Source organism: Perissodus microlepis, chromosome 18 (genome assembly GCF_051167445.1).
Source record: "Perissodus microlepis isolate ML-2025 ecotype Zambia chromosome 18, ASM5116744v1, whole genome shotgun sequence".
Classification (NCBI taxonomy): Eukaryota; Metazoa; Chordata; class Actinopteri; order Cichliformes; family Cichlidae; genus Perissodus; species Perissodus microlepis.
The window spans coordinates 34,910,031-34,931,839 of NC_140478.1; the positions used below are offsets into that span (position 1 = coordinate 34,910,031).

Below are 21,809 nucleotides of genomic sequence, written 5' to 3' on the forward strand. Positions count from 1 at the left end.
GTTACTATTTAATGATCATAATCTCATTTGAACATAGGTTTGATTCAGTGGAGTCAGTTGTTCCCATGCATCATTCTGTAAGTGTGAGAATGAACTAAGATTAGAAAATGTCAAAATATAAAGTTTGATTTATTTTTATTCATCACAACATCCTAAACTTTGTTGAACTTTTTGAAATATAAAATGAACTCGCTGAGTGTTGACTGTCATAACTCAAGAAAAGTTTAACTGGGCTGTCCCAGTTGAAACTAATTTTAACAGTTTAAACCAGTTAAACCAGTTTACCTGGGTCAGACTTGTTACTGCATGTTGTAATCACACATACCACACCCTGCATCATGTGATTGGCTCTTGGTCGCTCTGTAAGAATATTTCTTTAGTGCCTCCCTTCACAGATGTGTCTGTATCAGGATGGGTCTAAACAACATGGTGTAAATGCAGTTGCTGGTGAGCCTCATTTCCTGTAGGAGGTGAACAAGAGCAGAGATCTGTTTCCCTTCAGAGCACAGAGGTTGTTTCTGTTCAGAGGAAGTGAAACTGTCTGACAGTCACTGAGAGACGGTGAAACGGCACAGCACATGAATCAAATGGATCAAACAAAATTCTGCTGTTCAGTCTGTTTGGATCTACTGAAGGATCCGGTGACTATTCCCTGTGGACACAGCTACTGCATGAACTGTATTAAAAGCTTCTGGGATGAAGAGGAAAAGAAGAAAATCTACAGCTGCCCTCAGTGCAGACAGACTTTCACACCGAGGCCTGTCCTGGTGAAAAACATATTAGTGGAAGATTTAGTGGAGGAGCTGAAGAAGACTGGACTCCAAGCTGCTCCTGCTGATCACTGCTATGCTGGACCTGAAGATGTGGCCTGTGATTTCTGCACTGGCATGAAGCTAAAAGCTGTGAAATCCTGTTTGGTGTGTTTGGTCTCTTACTGTGAGAAACACCTTCAGCCTCATTATGATGTGGTTCAATTAAAGAGACACAAGCTGGTGGAGCCCTCCAAGAAGCTCCAGGAGAACATCTGCTCTCGTCATGATGAGGTGATGAAGATGTTCTGCCGTACTGATCAGCAGAGTATCTGTTATCTCTGCTCTGTGGATGAACATAAAGGCCACGACACAGTCTCAGCTGCAGCAGAAAGGACTGAGAGGCAGAGAGAGCTGGAGGTGAGTCGACAAAACATCCAGCAGAGAATCCAGGACAGAGAGAAAGATGTGAAGCTGCTTCAACAGGAGGTGGAGGCCATCAATCAGTCTGCTGATCAAACAGTGGAGCACAGTGAGAAGATCTTCACTGAGCTGATCCATCTCATCCAGAAAAGAAGCTCTGATGTGAAGCAGCAGATCAGATCCCAGCAGGAAACTGAAGTGAGTCGAGTCAAAGAGCTTCACGAGAAGCTGGAGCAGGAGATCACTGAGCTGAAGAGGAAAGATGCTGAGCTGAAGCAGCTCTCACACACAGAGGATCACATCCAGTTTCTACACAACTACCCCTCACTGTCAGCACTCAGTGAGTCTACAGACTCATCCAGCATCAATATCCGTCCTCTGAGCTACTTTGAGGATGTGACAGCAGCTGTGTCAGAGGTCAGAGATAAACTACAGGACATTCTGAGAGAGGAATGGGCAAACATCTCACTGACAGTCACTGAAGTGGATGTTTTACTGTCACAATCAGAGCCAAAGACCAGAGAAGGATTCTTAAAATATTCATGTGAAATCACACTGGATCCAAACACAGCAAACACACAGCTGTTATTATCAGAGGGGAACAGAAAAGTAACATTAATGAATCAACAACAGTCTTTTTCTGATCATCCAGACAGATTCACTGACAGGTTTCAGGTCCTGAGTAGAGAGAGTCTGACTGGACGTTGTTACTGGGAGGTGGAGTGGAGAGGGGGAGGAGTTTATGTAGCAGTCGCATACAAGAATATCAGCAGAAAAGGAGGGGGTAATGAATGTGGATTTGGACGTAATGACAAATCTTGGTCATTAGATTGTAACAACAACAGTTATACATTTTGGTACAACAACATCCAAACTCGTGTCTCAGGTCCTCGTTCCTCCAGAGTAGGAGTGTACCTGGATCACAGAGCAGGTATTTTGTCCTTCTACAGCGTCTCTGAAACCATGACTCTCCTCCACAGAGTCCAGACCACATTCACTCAGCCGCTCTATGCTGGACTGTTGGTTTACTATAGTGGACTTGAAGATACTGCTGAGTTTGTTAAAGTGAAATAGACTGAAGTCTTTCATATTGTGGGTTTAAATCTGTATTTTAGTTTCATTTTATTTTCTCTCCATCATTTCTGCACAGAGATCAGCTGTCAGTCAAACATTATGGGTGGTACCTCCACATCTTCTAGTTGTTCTCTTGATGTTTCTGAGTTTTTAAAGGAGATCTTTCCTGTGACTGTTTATGGAGGCTATCACTGCTCATCATCATTTTGATTTACTAAAATATTTCTCCACATGAAAATGTAAACTTCTCTATCCTCTAAATGTTTCTGGAATATTTGTATTGAAAAATGTCGACATTTCTCTTTATGAGTATGGCAGACCATGTGTGTGTGTTTGTGTTTGTTTTTGTCAAAATCATCAAACAAATGAGGAAAAACTGTGATTTTAATGAATGAATTCATATATTGTGTTGATGTTTTATTGTGTGAATAAACTGGAAGGTTTGACTATAAATCAAACTTTGAACAAAGTCTTTTCTTCTGTCTTCATTCCAGGATCTCACTCAAATCTGATGCAGAAAATATGAAACTAATCTGAGAGAATAACTGAAGCAGTTTTCCTCCTGAAGCATCACAAAGTTCAGAGTTCATGTTTAGAGCAGAAGATTCAGCAGTCGCTCTGTGACCTTTCAACTTTCTTCACTAAAACAGCTTCATTACAGAGAAACAAGTCACATTTTCTTGATGTTCTTAAGTCCTTTCAGATGTTTTTAATGGTCCTTGAATGCAGCATCAGTGTCGCAGGTTTAAAAGGTCACTTTCTGTTGTGTTCAAAGATTTCCTTCAGATATGGTCTTTAATCAGTAAAGCCAGTGATACAGCAGTGTCATTAGCTGTGTTATTGGCACCAGGCTGTGTTTATGTATGTATTTAATTCTGTCTGAGGATGTCTTCAGCATGAAATGATCATTTGCTCAGCTGCTATGTCTCATCTCTTATCAGACATTGGTTGGAACAGAGTTTTGTTGCTGACCATCTGAGAAGAGGGTGAAGAAAAGCTTCAGGCTTCATTTGGACACTACGTTGGACAGAAGTCTCCACAAAAATGACTCAGAAACACAAATATTATTAACGAAAGTCCAAATGTCAAAAAGGGGTCATACATGAACCTGAGAAATGTCCTTGAACATTTGAACATGAGTCAGAGGGTTGTCAGGTTTCTACACTGCATCGTGGCATCAAGCCTGAGATGTCTGTGTAAACAAGTATGGAGGACACAAATGCACAGACGCAGTCGAGCTGTTTACTGCTGATGAGGAAGGAAAATAGTCTGTTGGATATTAAAGCAGCATTTATTAGAGTAAGAACAGATACTTGTGTCCTTCATTTGATCCCCGTCAATTTACAGAAGACTTAAGGACCCTTTGACTTCTAACATACAGCTGCATGTTTACAATTTTATTATTTATTGATTGATTTCTAGCAAAGCGAGACTTTACTGATTAAAGACATATAATCAGACATATTACTGTTACTCTCTGAAAAAGACTCACATAAAGCAGATTTATCACAAGCAAACATCAAGACACATCCTTCATGGCTTAAAGTTGCAGTGGGACTCTTTCGCCATCTGGTGGTTGTAACAGTTATGACAACTGTTCCTGCATATATGTCCCTCCTCAGTGTGAAGAAGACTGGACTCCAAGCTGCTCCTGCTGATCACTGCGTGTTCCTCCTGTGTCTAAAATCTATTTCCATTATGAATCAGGAAACTGTTTGCACCAATCATAAAGGCAATAAAATACGTCACACACTAAGAAATAACAAAAAGGAATTGTGGATTTCAAGGAGATTTTTCCCTCGTTTTTTGAAATCATAAGAATACAAACTAATGCAAGACTGTCATGTTTTCATAAGTTTGTAGAGACACTGTTCTGTTGTATTCTAGGACATCAGTCACCTTTTTAAATGCATGCTCGTCCTCCTCATCATCATCATCATCATCAGCACCCATGACCTCCTTTTAGTCTTTGTTTTGTTATTTTTTAGAGTTCAGGAGACGTTCTTATGGGATTTCCACAGTGTACAAGTACTGTTTAGACCCTTTACCTAAAAGAAAAGAGTAAAGTACAAAGTAGATTTACTCACTGCAGGAAAATAATGCCTCAATCTGATATATTGTCTTATATGACAAACTGAAAGTGATGCATCAAAGTGTAAGCAGCATTTTCCTGTTACAGCTGGTCTAGATGGAACTGATCTGATCTCCTTTATGTACAGGTAGATATCCAGTGGGTTTGCTAAGGGTCACAGATGAGGGGCTGTGTGAGATGTTTAATGGGAAAGGAAATAAAACCATTGTTCCAGACCTGCAGCTAAGATACTCGAGTATCTTCAAATATGAAGCTGAGTATTACTTCCATACTTTCCTCCACTGCTGATGACCTTGTTACCTGCTGCTCCCTGTTAATGATCAGCCTCAGTTCTGATAGTAAACTGTTGGCTCTCGTTCTGTCAGGTTGTTGCTCAGTGACGTCTTGTTTTCATTTTCCTTCTTCTTCAAATGTGTCTTCCTTTAACTCTTTGCTTTTGTTTCTGCTTCAAACACCAAATGATACACGTGCTGCACCTCTGATGGTTTGTCAGAGAGCAGAACAATTTACATTACAGAGAATATTTTACAGTTGAACATAAACTTTCACTTTTTTCCTCTAAAGTGTGCTCACTGGTTTTTCCAGCTGCTGTGAGATGTTTCTGCCTGACTGTAAAGATGGAAGTAAACACAGATGGAAACACTGAGTCAGAGTGTTGCTGCTGGTTAGTCAGTATATAGGGAGTGCAGAATTATTAGGCAAGTTGTATTTTTGAGGAATAATTTTATTATTGAACAACAACCATGTTCTCAATGAACCCAAAAAACTCATTAATATCAAAGCTGAATGTTTCTGGAAGTAGTTTTTAGTTTGTTTTTAGTTTTAGCTATTTTAGGGGGATATCTGTGTGTGCAGGTGACTATTACTGTGCATAATTATTAGGCAACTTAACAAAAAACAAATATATACCCATTTCAATGATTTATTTTTACCAGTGAAACCAATATAACATCTCCACATTCACAAATATACATTTCTGACATTCAAAAACAAAACAAAAACAAATCAGCGACCAATATAGCCACCTTTCTTTGCAAGGACACTCAAAAGCCTGCCATCCATGGATTCTGTCAGTGTTTTGATCTGTTCACCATCAACATTGCGTGCAGCAGCAACCACAGCCTCCCAGACACTGTTCAGAGAGGTGTACTGTTTTCCCTCCTTGTAAATCTCACATTTGATGATGGACCACAGGTTCTCAATGGGGTTCAGATCAGGTGAACAAGGTGGCCATGTCATTAGTTTTTCTTCTTTTATACCCTTTCTTGCCAGCCACGCTGTGGAGTACTTGGACGCGTGTGATGGAGCATTGTCCTGCATGAAAATCATGTTTTTCTTGAAGGATGCAGACTTCTTCTTGTACCACTGCTTGAAGAAGGTGTCTTCCAGAAACTGGCAGTAGGACTGGGAGTCAAGCTCAACTCCCAGTCCCAGTAGGACTGGGAGTTGAGCTGCATTTACTCCTTATGCAGCATAAGGAGTAAATACAGAATATTAACCAAAGTTGTGATTAAAACACCTTTTACAAATGCACAAAAAAACCCAAAAAAGAAATCTTTCTACCTTCTGCAAAGTTCATCGCCCCAGAAAAGACAAGAGCAGCAAATTCTCCGACACTGAAACCTGCAGCAGCGACACACATCTCAATGGCCTGTGTACAGCAGGAAACAAGTCAAAAAAAATAAAAATAAAAATGTAACAGCCTCCCGATTATGACCGATATATCATTTATGTCACTGATACATCCGTAACTGAAATTAACTCAGAACAATTTGTTTATTTTTTTAAATGGTCATTCAGAATCAGAAGATTATTTACGGTGATGTTTTTGGTGGGAGTGAAACAACAATCTACTGATAAAAACAATAAAAACAAGATGTGATAATAAGAAATAACCACTGTTGGAAGCCTTATTTACTCTGTCGCCTTAATCAGGTGCAGTAATTAAAGTTGAAATGAGAAACTTTGCATTTGAAAGATGCTCTTCTACTGGGCACTCAAAATGCTTTCTTACAACAAGTCAAAGGAGCTTGCAAAGAAAAGCGTCTGGACTTCTTTTCAGACAGGATTCTCACTGAACCTGAAAAGAGAGTATTAGCCAAAGGACTCAATTTTGCCATTTCTCCACAACAGTTGCCCATAGTGGACCTCATCACAGCCACAGAATCTGCCATACGGATTAATAAATTATCACAGACAGAAGCAGAGCAAATCAGGATGAAAGTCTCAGCCACGCTCTCCAGTGCCAAAGTCCCTCCATCCAACCTCACAATACAGGAAAAGAAGGCCGTCGCTTCCCTGAGCAAAGACCACAACATCACTGTTTTACCAGCTGATAAGGGAAGATGCACCGTGGTCCTAAACACTACAGATTACCATACAAAGATCACTACTCTCCTCAGTGACAATAATACCTACGAAGCCTTAAAGCGAGACCCCACAAGCAGCTACAAAAAGAAAGTTATAGCTTGCCTTCAAGACTTTGAAAAGGACAAAATTATTGACCGCCTTACTTATCACCGCCTTTACCCAGGGGATGCCATACCCTGCATCTACGGACTTCCTAAAATCCACAAGGAAGCTGTCCCACTCAGACCCATAGTCAGTAGCATAAACTCAGCCACTTATAACATTGCTAAACACCTTGCTACCATCCTTGCTCCCCTTGTGGGGAACACCCCACACCACATCAAGAACTCCACCGACTTCACTGACAAGGTCCAGAAACTTACCCTGGACCCAGATGAAACCATGGTGTCCTTTGATGTAGTCTCTCTCTTCACTTGCATACCCACCACGGAGGCCGTGGAGACTGTCAGAAAACGACTACAAGAAGACAGCTCCTTGGAGGACAGGACCAACTTCACACCCGATCAGATTTGCACACTGTTAGACCTCTGCCTCACCACTACATATTTCAAATACAACGAAGGCTTTTACAGACAAAAACATGGCTGTGCCATGGGCTCCCCCGTGTCACCTATTGTAGCCAACCTTTACATGGAGGAAGTGGAAAGGAAGGCTCTTGGCTCTTTCAAAGGAAGAGTACCCAGCCACTGGTACAGATATGTGGACGACACCTGGGTCAAAATCAAGACACAAGAAGTGGAATCCTTCACTGCGCACATTAACGCTGTGGATAAAAACATCAAGTTCACCAGGGAAGACACAAAGGACAACTGTTTGCCTTTCCTGGACTGCGCTGTGCACATTGAAGAGAACGGCAAACTCAACATCGAAGTTTACCGGAAGCCCACACACACGGACCAGTACCTCCTCTTTGACTCCCATCACCCTTTGGAACACAAACTTGGAGTAATTAGGACCCTACACCACCGGGCAGAACATGTTCCCTCTAAGCCTGAAGGAAAAAAGAAGGAACACACACATGTAAAGGAAGCACTCAAAACGTGCGGCTATCCTAAATGGGCGTTCTTAAAGTCAGCAAAGAGGCACAGAAAAGAAGACCAGACACCAGCGAGGGAGGATAAGAAGGACAGACGCAACAACATTGTCATCCCCTATGTAGCCGGTGTATCAGAAAAACTTAGGAGAGTTTTCTCCAAGCATGACATCCCGGTGCATTTCAGACCCAGCAACACGCTCAGACAAAAACTGGTTCACCCGAAAGACAAAACGCCAAAACACAGATTTAACAATGTGGTGTATGCTGTACAGTGCAGCGAGGAATGCCCAGACCTCTACATTGGAGAGACCAAACAGCCACTTCACAAGCGCATGGCACAACACAGAAGAGCCACCTCCACAGGACAAGACTCAGCAGTCCATCTGCATCTAAAGGATAAAGGACACTCTTTCGAGGATGCCAATGTTCACATTTTGGACAGAGAGGACAGATGGTTTGAAAGAGGAGTGAAAGAAGCCATCTATGTCCACTGTGAGCGACCATCTTTGAACAGAGGCGGGGGTTTACGACACCAACTCTCTGCCATCTATAATCCAGTTTTGAGATCCCTTCCCAGACGCCTTAACGCCCACTCACATCCTGGGCCATCTGACCTCAGGAATTCGCATGATAAGGTGGGGCCAGGTTTCACAATGAACACACCCGAAACTCTGGCTGATTGGGACCCACACCCGCTTTCACACCTTGGCTCAGGCGATTAGAGGATCATCAGGGGGTCCTTTTGTCCCTCTGTGGGGGGATACTCCCACTAGGTTTATATCTGGGACTCTCCACCATTTGACCTTAGAACTGAAGAAGCTTCTCGGATGAGAGGTGAAACGTCTTCAAGTAACTTAAAGAAGTCCAGACGCTTTTCTTTGCAAGCTCCTTTGACTACGATGACCTGGATGACTGAGAACCTTCACAGACTTCTTACAACAAGCATCATTCATCCACACCTTCATACATAATGTGCGCACATTTTAAATATAAATTAATATTACTGTAGCAGTATTTTTTTTTTTTATTAAAAAGATAAAATGGCCACATTTAAGAAGGCAGGACCTGCAGTTATTGTCCTTTTTCCAGACATTTATCTGGCACTTACTTTGGGGTTTTCTTGGTTGAGTCTCTCCACAGCAGCCAGGGAGGTGACAAACACCGCCGGCTGACAGTGAACCGTTTTCTGCAGCTCAAATTCAAATTCAAATTTTATTTGTCACGTACACAGTCACACACAGTACGATATGCAGTGAAATGCTTAGACAACTGCTCGTGACCTAAAGAAAAAAAGAAAAGGCTATGAATAAGATAGGAAATAAATATGAAAATTAAAAAGGGGTAAATTTAACTGGGAAAGAATAAGATAAAATATATAAATTAAAGTTAAAAAAATAAAATAACTGTACAACAAAATACACAATACACAGTATAGAACTATATAAGAATGTATGAAGAAAGCTCGTCCTCGGGGCCCTCCAGACACAGAGACAGCAGGTCGTAACCCAGGATCTTCTGGGCTACGGTGAACATTTCTTTAACGTTGGGGTATTTCAAAAGTCCTCTGCCCATGCCCACAAACTGGCTGCCCTGACCGGGGAAGAGGAGCACGGAGCAGCCGCTGGGGTCTTTTTTGGGTCTCCGCTGAGGCTCGCTGTTCGGGGGAGAAGCGGGGGCTTCAGCCGGAGGAGGGTAATCTCCAGCCGTGGAACCGGGCTTGTTGGTGGACAGCGTCCTGCTCAGAGAGACCAGCGACCTGACCTTCCCTCTGGAAGATGCTGCCATCCTGACTGCCACTGATGCCAACATGAGCTGTTCCTCATCCAGCGACGTGTCTGCGGATGAAATAAGACGCACAGCCCGCCCGGACAAACTGTAATCACCGAAAGAGTCAACTTTGCTTGAACTCAACTCTGACATCTGCTCGGCATGACACCTCACAGGGAGACGCCATGTTGTTTATACGGAGTTTATTCTCGTCTTCTTCCGGTTGACGTTCAGGCTCTTTCACGCTGCAGCGCCACCTCAGGTCAAAGTATGTCATGCTCTAATGTATCGTGTTTTTCTTTTCTGTGCTTTAATTTGTCTACAAAGTGAAAATAACTATAAAAGCTTTTAAGTATACACAGACATGCGCTTCTTAAATTTAGCTTAATTGGCTCCAGAGGTAGGAAGTAAAAAAGTAAAAAAAAACTTCCTTGCTGTACTTAATTTTTACTCCCTACATTTTTAAACAAATATCTGTAGTTTCCTCTCCGTATATTTTCAAAACAAACTCGTTACTTTGGGTTTAACGCATTTGGGGGAAGTTAATATTTCACGTCACTGCAGGCCTTCAAACAATGAGATTTGAGCCTAAACAGTGACACATGAAAGGCAGTCGCGTTTTAATCAGTAGAGATGAAAGAGCAAACCATGTACCGTAGTTTTGATTTATTTATTTTTAGCACAACACCAGAACAACCCCACGTGCCCATAATTTGCGGTACTTCAGAAAAAAAGGAGTGAACATAAAAGGGAGTAAAATGTTGTGGCAGGTAATTTCAAATGCAGCATTTCTATCACCTCAACAAACACTAACTGTGTCACAGTGTGTTGCTAGCTAAAGCTCCACTTGCTGTATTTCACAGGAAGAGAAAAGAATGAGAGCTAACTTCACTCAGAGATATAGAAAGAAAGAGAAAGAAACCAGGCTGTATTTAAAGGTAAGGACTGCTTAGTGATATTTGATAAAATGTAATTGTATTTTAACAGGGACATAAAGTGCTTGTCTTACTCCCTTCTTCTAGCTCGAAATTACTTGCCAAGTGGTAAGGACCGTTCATGGTCACACGGTGAGAACATTGGTGTTGACTATGAAGAGATATGGTCAGACAGGGGAGGGGCCAGTCAGATTTATCAACTCAACCTCCTTAAAGCATGGAGAGAGGCTGAAACCAATCTCTGGTGAGCCCGGTTAAGGAAAGAGATGAGTTGGTGCCTGAGATGCCAAATTCCAACATCCTCATTCCCGCCATTGAGATAACACTCTCACACAGGCCCAGAGAGCAGATGTTGCTGCATTGCAGATGTGTTATACCCCCTGCCCAGCCGAATGACTCTCAAAAAGAAAACTTTGCAGAAAATCAATGTGATTGCTTGGATCACTGGAATTATCATCTCGATATCTCTTGTCCTTCTTTCATTTCAGACGTCTTGAAAACAAGTTTTAACAAAGTCCTGGAGAAGTGCCCAATGCTGGAGGACCTCCTGCTTTACCCCTGGCTCAGATAAACTCCTCTCTGACACAAACACACACGCATACTGAATTCACATCTTGCCATACAAATGTGATACAGTAACCAACTTTCTTTCTTTCAGAAAAAAAGAAAATTGGGAGATTCAAAATTTTCCTCACAGTAATGTTTGCATCAGTCTATCAGATGAATCCCCTCCAAGTCCAATATTTACATCAGTTACAGTGATAATGCTTGGTGTCTACTTTCAGCCACCGCAGTAGAATGCCAGGAATGAATCTCATTGAAATTGTAGTTGCATTTGCTATTTAATTTAATTGTCATGGATGATACACAGACAACCCAACAGCAAACAGAGGAAAACAATGGGCTTAAATACACAGAGGGATAAATGAGGGAATAAGACACTGGATGAGAGCACAGCTGCGAGAAATCACAAACAACAAGACCATGGGGAAGGAAAACTGAAAACACTAACATAGTCTAAGGAGCTTAGAAAGAAAACGTCTGGACTTCTTTAAGTTGCTTGAAGACGTTCAAGCAAAGTTTAAGTTCTTTTCTTCCAAGAAGGTGAAACATCTTCAAGCAACTTCAAGTCCAGACGCTTTCTTTCCAAACTCCTTAGACTACGATGACCTAGATGACTGAGAACCTTCACAGACATGAAAACACTAACATAGCACACAAGACTATCAAAGTAAAACAGCAAACAAGAGACTTTTACAAAGACACAGAGTTGACACAGAGACATGACTGACTGGGGAGAAATTGGGGAACATGGAAACAAGAGTGACTAGACATGACACGTGGGACACAGGGGCAAGGCAAAGTAACAGAAACCTAAAGCCTAAGAATATAACACAAGAAGAAAACAATAAAGAGAACCAAAAACATACATAAGAATAATCAATGAATATAAATGAACAAACACAAAACACTGGGTCACAGACTCAGTACCATGACAGTTAAATGTACATAATAAATACTTTAAATCAGATGACAATGTAGCTGACACTGTGTTTATTAGTGTGTGGTCAACCACAAATCTTCATACTGTCATCCATACATGAGGTCTTTATACAAACGATGAAAGATAATGAAAGAAACTGTTTAATTGATATGAAATGATTGAATTATATGAAATATTATGGCTTTGTCTGCCAGTGTTTTTCTGTAAACTACTTTGAACTACTGGCAGTCAGTGAAGTCACTGAAAGGCAAGATTCTATGTTGTGTTGCCGTAGTTTCCAGAGTTTACTTATAAAGCTCACTAACAGAATTCAGTTAGAAAAGTCAAGCATTTGAAGGGCGCACATTTGAAGGAATATTAACTCAATATTAACTCATTACGGTTTACATTTCCGAGTTTAAAAGTTCTCCGAAATTACAATGAAAAAGGAAACAAGAAAAATTACCACTCCAGCCGATAAGAAAGATTCAGGAGATCAAGGTAAGTAAAATAATAAAATCAAATCCTGGTAAAATCCAAATCCTAGAAATGTTGACACTGTGTGAATCATTTTTGGAGCAATTGAATCATATGTTTGATTGAAAATAGCTTTAATACAAGATGTCTAATCAAAGAAAGGTTACCGGTCTTTTGGTAAAATAATGTAATAAGTTTATTCTTGGACTCAACAGTAAAAACAGACCAACAAGTGTCATCAAGATCTAAGACTTAGTAAACCTAGTATCAATTCGCACTGGTCAGTTTTTTTATCCCAAGAATAAACTTGTGATAATTTAAGCAAAAGCAATTTCAAATTCTTTGCCAAACTGCTTCCAGTCCTGATGTCGGGGACTCTTTTTCACCACTGTGTTGTTGTCGTTTATAGATTGTAAGAGGAGGACTGCTAAAAGAAAGGCCAGTCCTGAAAAGAAGACCCCAATAAAAAGGAGGAGGGTCGCTGAGCAGGCTGGTCCTTCCACCAGCTCAGATGTGGTCAGAGGAGTGAAGCGCAAGGTTGTGCAAGATGAAGAGGGCACAACAAAGAAAGCAAAGAAGGCTAAACTTCTCGACCATATGAGCGGTGACAAGGAGCAAGCATCCTCCTCGTTGGACTCTGGTAAAGGTAGGCTAATTAGTTGAATAAGGGGGTAGATTAAGTGTGGTTGCTAGGTTTAAGATATTAGTGTTTAGTGTTTGTGTCTATCATCCAGTGAGCTGATGTGCTTTTGGTGTTTTCCACATCTCCAGACTTGAACAACAAACAGGTGTGCGCAAAAAATGGCAAAAGAAAGGCCGCGGGAGACAACAGAGAGTCACCCAAGAAAAAAAAAAGGAATGTGGACCAGGACAAAAAATCAGTGGCAGACCAAAAACGTAAGTAGCAAGCAGCTTGGGTTTTATATTCAGGGGAAGGGCAAAAGGAACATTTAGGCTACAGAGGAGAGTAATTTGTGTCACAGCTATAATAAAACAAGATTTGTTGTTTTGTCTGTTCAGGTGAATTCCAAGCCAGATATGTGGAGGAGCACCAGCTCGGAGAAGGAGGCTGCGGAGCAGTGTTTGCTGGCTACCGGATAGAAGATCGTTTTCCAGTAAGTGTTCAGATGATGGTAGTAAGACAGGCAGTAACGCAGATAATGGATAATATCGTAAACTGAGACGTCTGCTGTGTTTCCACCTTTCATTATGTCATACTGAGGAAATGCTCACCAATGCTCTGTGTCTTCTAGGTTGCCATCAAACACATTCCCAAAAATAAAGTCTACTGCAAAGTGGCGGTAAGCGTCCAACACTTGAATCAGTTTTACATTACTGGATTGAATGCGGCGTTCCTCATCATCCACTTTGTTGTAATATTTCAGGATGAAAGCGGGAAGAAGCTCTCAGTGGAAGTGGCCATTATGGTTAAACTTGCAGGTGAAGCAGAAGGGTCAGTGGGAATATCAGCACCTGTGTCCTTGCTGGAGTGGTTCGACCTTGGCAAAGAGCTGATCCTGGTGCTGGAGAGACCTGTCCCCGCTGTGGACCTGCAAAAATACAAAGAAGAAAATGGAAGAACTTTACCAGAGGACAAGGCCAAGGTAGGTTGACTGGGAGAGCCTTAGACTGTACAGCATTCAATCAAGGCAGAAAAGCATTAACTCATTATTGTGTTTTTCATCTTTTCCAGGTCATTCTGAAGCAACTAGTTGATGCTGTAAAGGAACTTGAGGATAAACACATCTTTCATCGGGACATCAAGGGACAAAACATTCTGATTGAGACCGGCTCAGATGTGCCTCGAGTTCGCATCATTGACTTTGGACTGAGCTGCTTTGTTAAACAGCGATCTCTGTATCGCATCTTCTATGGTAACATATTCTGCTCCTGCTTTTCACAGATGTAACAATTTGTGTCTTTTGTTTTAGAAGAAATTGCAATTGTGTCTGTTTGTTAGGCACTCCTCTTCACATCCCTCCCGAGTGGTACATTAGGAGCTGCTACAGGTGTGGACCCACCACGGTGTGGCAAATGGGAGTGGTGTTGTATGAAGCGCTTCATGCACGATACTTTAGTACCGCGAGGTTCCTCACAAAGAAACTGAGCATCAAGAAGCGTCTGTCCACAGGTAAGAAAACTTCACACTTCCAGATTCACTGATGCCTTGGATCACTAGAACTATCATCTTCATCTTTTTGATCTTTTCTTTCTTTCAAGAATGCCGGAATTTCTTGGACGCATGTTTAGCTATAGTCCCGGAGAAGCGCCCAACACTGGAGGAGCTCCAGCTTCACCCCTGGCTAAGATAACACACACAAACACACAATTCACACCTTATCATATAAGTATGATACATTGTAGTAACTTCCTTTCTTTTTTCTGTTGGACAGGAATAGATAGAATGGGTCAATCTTAAAAAATAAATAAATAAAAATGTAGCTTTTTTGGAGTTCCTGTAACCCCCCCAGCCATCCCAGGAAAGGGGATCTCTCTTTGAATGGGCTTTCCCGAGGTTTCTTCCCATCGATCTGGCCCCCTGGGGAGTTTTTCCTCGTCTTCATAGAGAGCTTGGGCTGGGTCAGGAGCTCCATCAAAACTGTCTTTATTTGATGACATTAAAGTCATCAAATAAAGATGTGTTTTACTTAAAGTAAAATTTGATCAAAATAAAACTTGTTTAATTCATCTTTGCTGAGGATTCTCCTTCATTACTATTTTGTTTTGTTTTTTTGTTTTGTTTTTTTTTTTACCCATGGTGCATTTTGACAAATAAGAAAACTGAATCAGGTTAAAGTGTGCACAAAGACAGTCACACTGCAAATGATCTGAAGACTTGCATCTGTTGCTCTAACCCCCAACTAGTTTAGACAGATTTCCTGGTTCTACCAGAGGTTTTTTCCTTCAAGAAGGGAGTTTTTCCTTCCCACTGTTGCTGAGTGTTTGCTCATAGTGGGTTGTAAAAGCATAAAAGTTAATAAGAGTTATCACAGCGGGAACTATATAGCTTAAGTGTACAATTTCTACAGGACGAATTATAACTTCATTATGTATAAAAGCTCCTGTGGATAATTACTCCTATTTGTAACTTTACACAAGAGAAAGTTTGCTGTCACACTATTTATAACAGGTTGGGTTTTGTCCTCTGAGTTGAGCCTTTGGTTGCAGTTTATTGAAGAATTTCCTCTAAAGTAGCTGTTGATAAAGATTTAAAGTCCTGTTTATATACAGAAATATGCTTTAGTTCATGTTTTTTTACATGTCTGCCTCAGTGGATCAGTAGAAGATCTGGCACAGGAAACTAGATGATGAAAAAAGGGTACGAATACACATATATATCTATATCTATATAGATACAGATATATATACACACACACACAGGTTGCAATGTAGTATTTTCATTTTTTCTTAGCATTTCTTTAACGTCTTGGTGCAAAAGAATACCTGCATTTGTGTGTAAAGAAATGTTACATATATACTAAAAACAGTTGGAAAAAAGAACTACAAATTTGGAAAGGAATTTATTCATGTTCTTACTCATAGATGGAGTACATGGTTTAAAAAACACTGAGTAAACAGATATGAGGCGGCTGTATCAACATAAAAACATTAATACAGTTAAAAATGAATAAAAAGTTGCACGCTTAAACTTATTTCTCTACAGTTTGTACAATTAATCCATGTAACAATAGGTTCTCTCTTAATATAGTAGTTAATTAAAATATCTTTACATAAAAATACATTTTTAAGTACTCTCCGGTGGAAGTCTGTTGTGGCTTATGTTTCTAAATGACACAACCATAAAGCAGCCCACAGAATATACAAATATGTCTTTGATAAGTGAATGTTGGCTCCCACAATGGCCTGTTAAGTTATTGCAAAAATAATTTACTGCATAATATGTCAGATTAGAACATGTTATAAGCACAAAACTGAAGGGGAAACAATAAAAACAAAAATTAAAAAACAAATACTAAATTAAGTTAAAGGATATTTCTTACTATACTATATAATTGTATAATGTTGCGTTTGATTGCAAAAGAAAACCCACCAAGAAAAAAAGAAAGAAAGAAAAAGAGAGAATAGAGTTTGATTTATTCAAAACACATTCTTTTCTTTTATTTAAGCTGTAGCGAGATTCAAATGGACAAAAGAGAAAGAAAAATATTACAGATTTGTTTTATTAATCATGAATAAACTTTATTATACACAACTCTAAATTTCAGTTGGTCTTAGTCAGATGTGTTTTTAATTAAATCCTGCAACACTGTGCTCGCTGCCATCACTTTATATCTTAGTGTGCAATTCAAATATATACTTATTACAATATTTTTCCCCCTTAACTCTCAACTCGCGTTTTTAAAATGTCTGTGATCATATTTGTCCGTTGACTTCTGTCTGGGCCTCGAACGATTCATCAGACAGGTTGGCAGCCTCCAGCTGATGCTCCAGACTTTCATCATCGCCTCTATTCTGATCAACTCTTATCTTAAACTTAGTGATGAACTCATTACTGGCCAGCGCACCCTCCTTTTTAGGGCACGTGGGCTTTGATAACAGCCGGCTTTCCAGTCGCTCTGCAAAGAAAATTCACAAAACATTTCTTATTTGGTAAGCTTGTTAACAAATTTTAGTTCAGTTTTGCTGAAAGTTATAGCATGCATCAGGTAAGAAGCAATTGGTTTTTAAAAAGCATATACATTCCCCAAAACATTTTTATTATGTGCATTTTGGAGAATAAAAGATTGTACACAATTTCCCTTTTTAAAGTAAAAAGATTATTAAGTCTAATTCTTACTTATTCAGTAAATTAAAGTATTGAAACATCATTATTCATAAAATATGCACATTACAAAATTAAAGTTATTCAAAAATTACTCAAGTACTTACTCCAATACTCACATTATTCAAGTACATTTAATTTTTGCCAATGTAATGTCACATAAAATCTTAATCTGAATAAGGGATTTGAACCCCACTGTCACGGCCAGGGGATCAGCAGGCCGCTGACTAGTAGTGTTCTCTCTCTTGCTCTCTCTCTCTCTCTTGCTCTCTCTCTCGCTCTCTCGCCAGGGCGGAACTCATGGTGGGTTCACGCCCTCGGCCCACGCCCCTCTGAAGAGGAAACACCTGGGCCTCATCAGTGCAGCCAGCATTTAAGCCAGGGAGTGGCTTCTACTCATCGCTGGATCGTTGTGTGTGACTCGCGTCAGTGCAGCCCGGCTCTGAGCAAGTTCTCTTTTGCTTCCCTGTGCAAAACCTCTAACGTGTGTTTCCTTCTGTACATAGATCCCCTGGACCCGACTCTGCATTCCCCGAGCGGATTCCCTTTTTGTGTGAGTGTTTGGAGAGAGAGTCAGAAGAGGAGCAAGTGTCTTTTCCCTACCTGGATTTCCCCGGAGCCTTTTCCCTGTCACCGCTTTGTATATAGCACTATCCCCTGCACTGTTTGTATATACACCTGGTGGAACTGTAATAAATACTGACTGTGCCTCTGAGTCCTGCGTGTGAGTCCTCAAGCGAACCGTGACACCCACACAGATGAGAGCTTAGCAGTGAAGCTCTCTCTTAAAATTTGAGTTATAAAGTCAGAAGTTATCACTGACAGAGATCCATGTTCTTTTAACATAAGAAAGAATATTTGCTGAAATTGACATTAATCCAAGCCCTTAAAACGCCATTTTGGATTAAGCATTTCCTTTTAGAAAAGTCTTCAATGAGCAGGAAGCTCCAGTACTGAAAAAAGAAGCCAACATCAACTGCTAAACGTGCTAAAAGTAAGTAAGTCCCCGTAGACTCCTATGATCAAAACACATACAGTATAAAAGTTATAGGTTACAGATCTGAAAAGTAAAACAAATGTCAAAGTGCAAAAAGACTTATGGTCCCATAGAAGTCTATTCCATTTGCCTGGAATTAGGTGAACACCTTTGTGACAAATTTAATGGCTCAGTCATTTGTTTCATGTCATATTTAATAAAAGACTGACATGGTGGCATGTTGAATTGTCCATTTTGCACATATTTGGTCATTCTAAGCGTCAGAAGGGGAAAGATCATTCTGGGAATGCCTACTGGCGAAGGATGTGTGACTGACAAGTCCAGTGTGTGAAGTTTAACTACAGTCTAAGGAGCTTGGAAAGAAAAGCATCTGGACTTCTTTAAGTTTCTTGAAGATGTTTCACCTCTCATCTGAGAAGCTTCTTCAGTTTAGAATTTCTTCAGAGAACTGAAGAAGCTTCTTGAATGAGAGGTGAAACGCTCTTCAAGAAACTTAAAGAAGTCCAGATGCTTTTCTTTCCAAGCTCCTTAGACTACGATGACCTGAACGACTGAGAACCTTAACAGACAGTTCTTCCCTTCATTCATCATGCCTGATTTCAAAACACCAAGATGGCAGTCGTGAAAACACTCATCTTGAGTCTTCATGGGACTACGGTGAGATCAGTTATGCCTCTTATGATGCTGTCCCAGACTTCAAAGCAGTATAAAACATGTTTGCAGCCTGTAACAACTGTGCATGCGGTTATTTTTCGTTTTAAGATTTCCGTGTTTAAATCATAATAAGATTTAGTTTTAATTTTAATTAACTTGAGGTGAGTCAGATTCTTTCATTCAAGTCACTGAATGAATCTCTTGACATGTTTGGGGGTTGGTGCCTTTTGTAGCATTTTAATGCAATTATCTGACAGATTATATGGTCTACACTGTTATTAACTATACTAACACTCTGTTCCAGAAGTCTGTGCTGCAAAGAGGCAAAGTGAATACGGCACCTGCAGGAGTAATGGGGGTCATCAGTCGGTTCAGCTGGATGTTCCAGTGCCGTACATGTTGACTGGCATTCCTCAGCCTCTCCTGAACCTCCTGGAAACAAAAATCATGCAGGCATCCTCATCAGTGTTGTTTTAGAAGAGCACTAAATAAGATGCTGCTCACAAAGCCAGTCAAAACAAACTTGTTCACCTCCAGACGCTGGTGGCTTCTTTGGCGAGATGCCTGCAGATCCTGGAGCTCCTGAGAGGCAGAGTTGAGGGCTGAGGGGGTGTCCTCATCGGGACTGCCATCTGACAGCTCCTGTATGGGGCTGAGGTTTTGCATTGTACGTTGCTGCTCCTGGAGGAGCTGGAAATGTTTCCTCTTTTCATCTTCAGCCTGCAGCAACCTGAAGGAGGGGAAAAAGGGAAGAAGCAACTGAAAATGTTAATACTTCTCATGGATATATCAGATCTCCATCACAAATAAAATAATAAAGGGCCATAATAAGAGTTAGAAATCCATTGTTACCGCTCAAGCTCCAGTCTGGCCCTCTCCTCCTCCAGCCGAGCCTGGATCTCCATATTAAGGGCAACTTCCAGCTGCTGCTGTGTCAGCTCCAGCTCCCTGATCCTCTTCTTCTGTTGTTCAGCCTCCTTTTCCTTCACCTGCATCTCAGCCTGCATGCTGTCTTTTATCTATGCACACACACAGCTACATAAACAGATGCACCAACAGAGCGGTATGAACTGACCTATTCCTGAATCACCTTTTCCTGGACTGTCATAACCATTTTTCCAAATCATTAAAGACTAGGTTGAAGCCGTTGTTATGTTTTATTGATTGTTTGGCTTTAGGTTTTCCAGTTTTCCAGCTGCTGCTGTTTAATGTTTGCCTGGGAAAAGAAATTTCAGTTAGTGTGGGAAGTTTGGTTAAGCTGGTGGAAAACAATACTGTTACACTGACCTTTTGGATAAGATTGTCTTACCTGTGGTTTCTCTGATGTGCACGACAAAACAGTCTCCAGGCAGCTTGAGTGCCCATTTAAAGGTTCCTGGTGGTACCAAGTGATTGAAGAGAGGATTGAAAAGCCATATTAGTTTATTGTAGATTGTAGTCAGTTGGCCAAGCTTGTAATGAAAAACGCTTCATTACTCGAAGCTTTCATCACAGTCCTCTTTGGTGACATCTGGTGGACAAATATATGAAGAGCAGCTTGAGTCTGCAGCTTATAATGAACTGCTTCATTATGATCGTCCACTCTGCAGAGCTGACAGCTTGTGTTTGATGTCATGTGACAGTTCTGTGTGATATTGGGCTGATATGTTGCTTTGAACATGAATTTTTGGGGGGTGAAAAAATTATGTTATCATCAATCAATCATGTGGTCAGAAGAATCTGTGCTTACCTTGCAGGAATGTTTTAAATTTACAGATTGGGAAGTTTTTATTCAGTCTTGATGCTTTGGAGGATGTTAGCTCATATGCAGTTTTTTGTAAAGACATGATTATACCCCTTAAGCGTGCTAAAGTGTACCCTAACAATAAGCCATGGGTCACCAAATGCATCAAATCCTGTTTAAGGAAAAAGAGACAGGCTTTTAAAGAGGGGGCTGTTACTGACTTTCAGGCAGTCACCAAAGACTTGAAAATCGAGCTCTTGAAAGCAAAACAGATCTACAAAAACCTTCTTGAAAGCAAATTTGCTGCAAAAAATTTTGGGTCTGCCTGGACTTGTATGAAAACCATATCAGGGTTTCAAAATCCCCAGAGCAGCAGTCAGATCATTGTAGACGGTTTTAAGTCAGACAGAGATTTGAATATGCTTTATGCTCGTTTTAGTTCTTCTGAACTGAAACAGAAACTGAAAGATACTCAACACTTCATCACTGAACTCAGCGATGTCCAAAAGGCCTTTCATACAGTTAATGTGAACAAGAGCCAGGGCCCTGATAACATTAGTGCCGCCTAATTAAATCTTGCGATAAAGAACTCAGTCCTAAATTTCAGGTTATTTTTAATAAATCCTTTCAAATACAAAATGTGCCCTCGCTTTGGAAGGAAGCTGTCGTCGTTCATGTCCCTAAATCTAGTCGTCCAAACGTCCTGAATGACTTCAGGCCTGTTGCCTCACCTGAGTTGTCATGAAAGTCTTTGAAAAAATCATCAGAAATGTGATTATGGAAGAGATTGAATATCAGCTGGATCCAATGCAATTTGTGTACAGGCCCAACAGAGGAGTGCAGGACGCGCTTTTGACTAAATCTGATTCTTAAACATGTAGAGAGTAAAGGGACTTTTGCAAGACTTCTTTTCATTGATTTTTCTTCAGCTTTTAATACAACACAGCCCCATATTTTAATTAAAAGACTTTTAGAAGAGTTTGAAATCAGGAAAAACCTGGTTTGCTGGATTTTAGATCTTTTAACTGACAGGTCACAAAGAGTGAGAATAAATGGGGTTCTGTCTGACCCAGTGTTCTCCTCCACAGCTTCTCCTCCAGGGTGTCTCTTATCGCCCTTATTATTCATTCTCTTTACAAACATGTGTCAGAGCAGATATGAAAACAGGGCCATCATTAAATTTACAGATGACTTTGTTATTGTCAGCTTACTGAAAGAGGGTGAAACTCACCACGGTCCAATCATT

General features: G+C 40.6%; 3 protein-coding genes across 4 annotated transcripts; 2 read left to right on the plus strand and 1 right to left on the minus strand.

Moving 5' to 3' along the window:
- Nucleotides 1-318: 318 nt before the first annotated feature.
- LOC146368784 (tripartite motif-containing protein 16-like) lies at nt 319-2,657 on the plus strand. Of its 2 annotated transcripts, XM_084911264.1 has the most exons (2): nt 327-1,370; nt 2,075-2,146. In XM_084911264.1, exons 1-2 carry the CDS (start codon nt 579-581, stop codon nt 2,129-2,131), a joined length of 849 nt encoding a protein of 282 aa, XP_084767390.1. In that variant the 5' UTR covers nt 327-578; the 3' UTR covers nt 2,132-2,146. The 2 variants fall into 2 exon arrangements, with proteins under 2 accessions (XP_084767389.1, XP_084767390.1); XM_084911263.1 differs by having other exon boundaries at nt 319-2,657.
- A 6,442-nt stretch (nt 2,658-9,099) lies between these two features.
- On the plus strand, nt 9,100-15,094 carry LOC146368785 (serine/threonine-protein kinase pim-2-like). The gene is made up of 11 exons (XM_084911267.1): nt 9,100-9,779; nt 10,375-10,449; nt 10,935-12,430; nt 12,816-13,052; nt 13,178-13,303; nt 13,427-13,521; nt 13,660-13,707; nt 13,792-14,010; nt 14,100-14,280; nt 14,367-14,537; nt 14,627-15,094. Exons 3-11 carry the CDS (start codon nt 12,370-12,372, stop codon nt 14,716-14,718), a joined length of 1,230 nt encoding a protein of 409 aa, XP_084767393.1. The 5' UTR covers nt 9,100-9,779; nt 10,375-10,449; nt 10,935-12,369; the 3' UTR covers nt 14,719-15,094.
- Nucleotides 15,095-16,469: 1,375 nt separating this feature from the next.
- On the minus strand, nt 16,470-19,954 carry LOC146368786 (differentially expressed in FDCP 6 homolog). Its single transcript, XM_084913590.1, has 5 exons — nt 19,931-19,954; nt 19,693-19,859; nt 19,372-19,570; nt 19,182-19,272; nt 16,470-16,983 (listed from the first exon to the last, which is right to left on the minus strand). The coding sequence occupies exons 1-5, from the start codon at nt 19,952-19,954 to the stop codon at nt 16,781-16,783; spliced, it is 684 nt and encodes a 227-aa protein (XP_084769716.1). The 3' UTR covers nt 16,470-16,780.
- Nucleotides 19,955-21,809: the final 1,855 nt, after the last annotated feature.

Excerpts from the sequence above, each read along its gene's own strand:
- LOC146368784 (XM_084911263.1), top strand. The coding sequence starts at position 579 with ATGAATCAAATGGATCAAACAAAATTCTGCTGTTCAGTCTGTTTGGAT.
- LOC146368785 (XM_084911267.1), top strand. The coding sequence starts at position 12,370 with ATGAAAAAGGAAACAAGAAAAATTACCACTCCAGCCGATAAGAAAGAT. Across the intron at positions 13,522-13,659 it reads GGATAGAAGATCGTTTTCCA|GTTGCCATCAAACACATTCC; the intron begins GTAAGTGTTCAG and ends TGTGTCTTCTAG. Across the intron at positions 14,538-14,626 it reads CAAGAAGCGTCTGTCCACAG|AATGCCGGAATTTCTTGGAC; the intron begins GTAAGAAAACTT and ends CTTTCTTTCAAG.
- LOC146368786 (XM_084913590.1), bottom strand. The coding sequence starts at position 19,954 with ATGGTTATGACAGTCCAGGAAAAG. Across the intron at positions 19,860-19,930 it reads TTATGACAGTCCAGGAAAAG|ATAAAAGACAGCATGCAGGC; the intron begins GTGATTCAGGAA and ends GTGTGTGCATAG. Across the intron at positions 16,984-19,181 it reads GACCCCCATTACTCCTGCAG|AGCGACTGGAAAGCCGGCTG; the intron begins GTGCCGTATTCA and ends TTTTCTTTGCAG.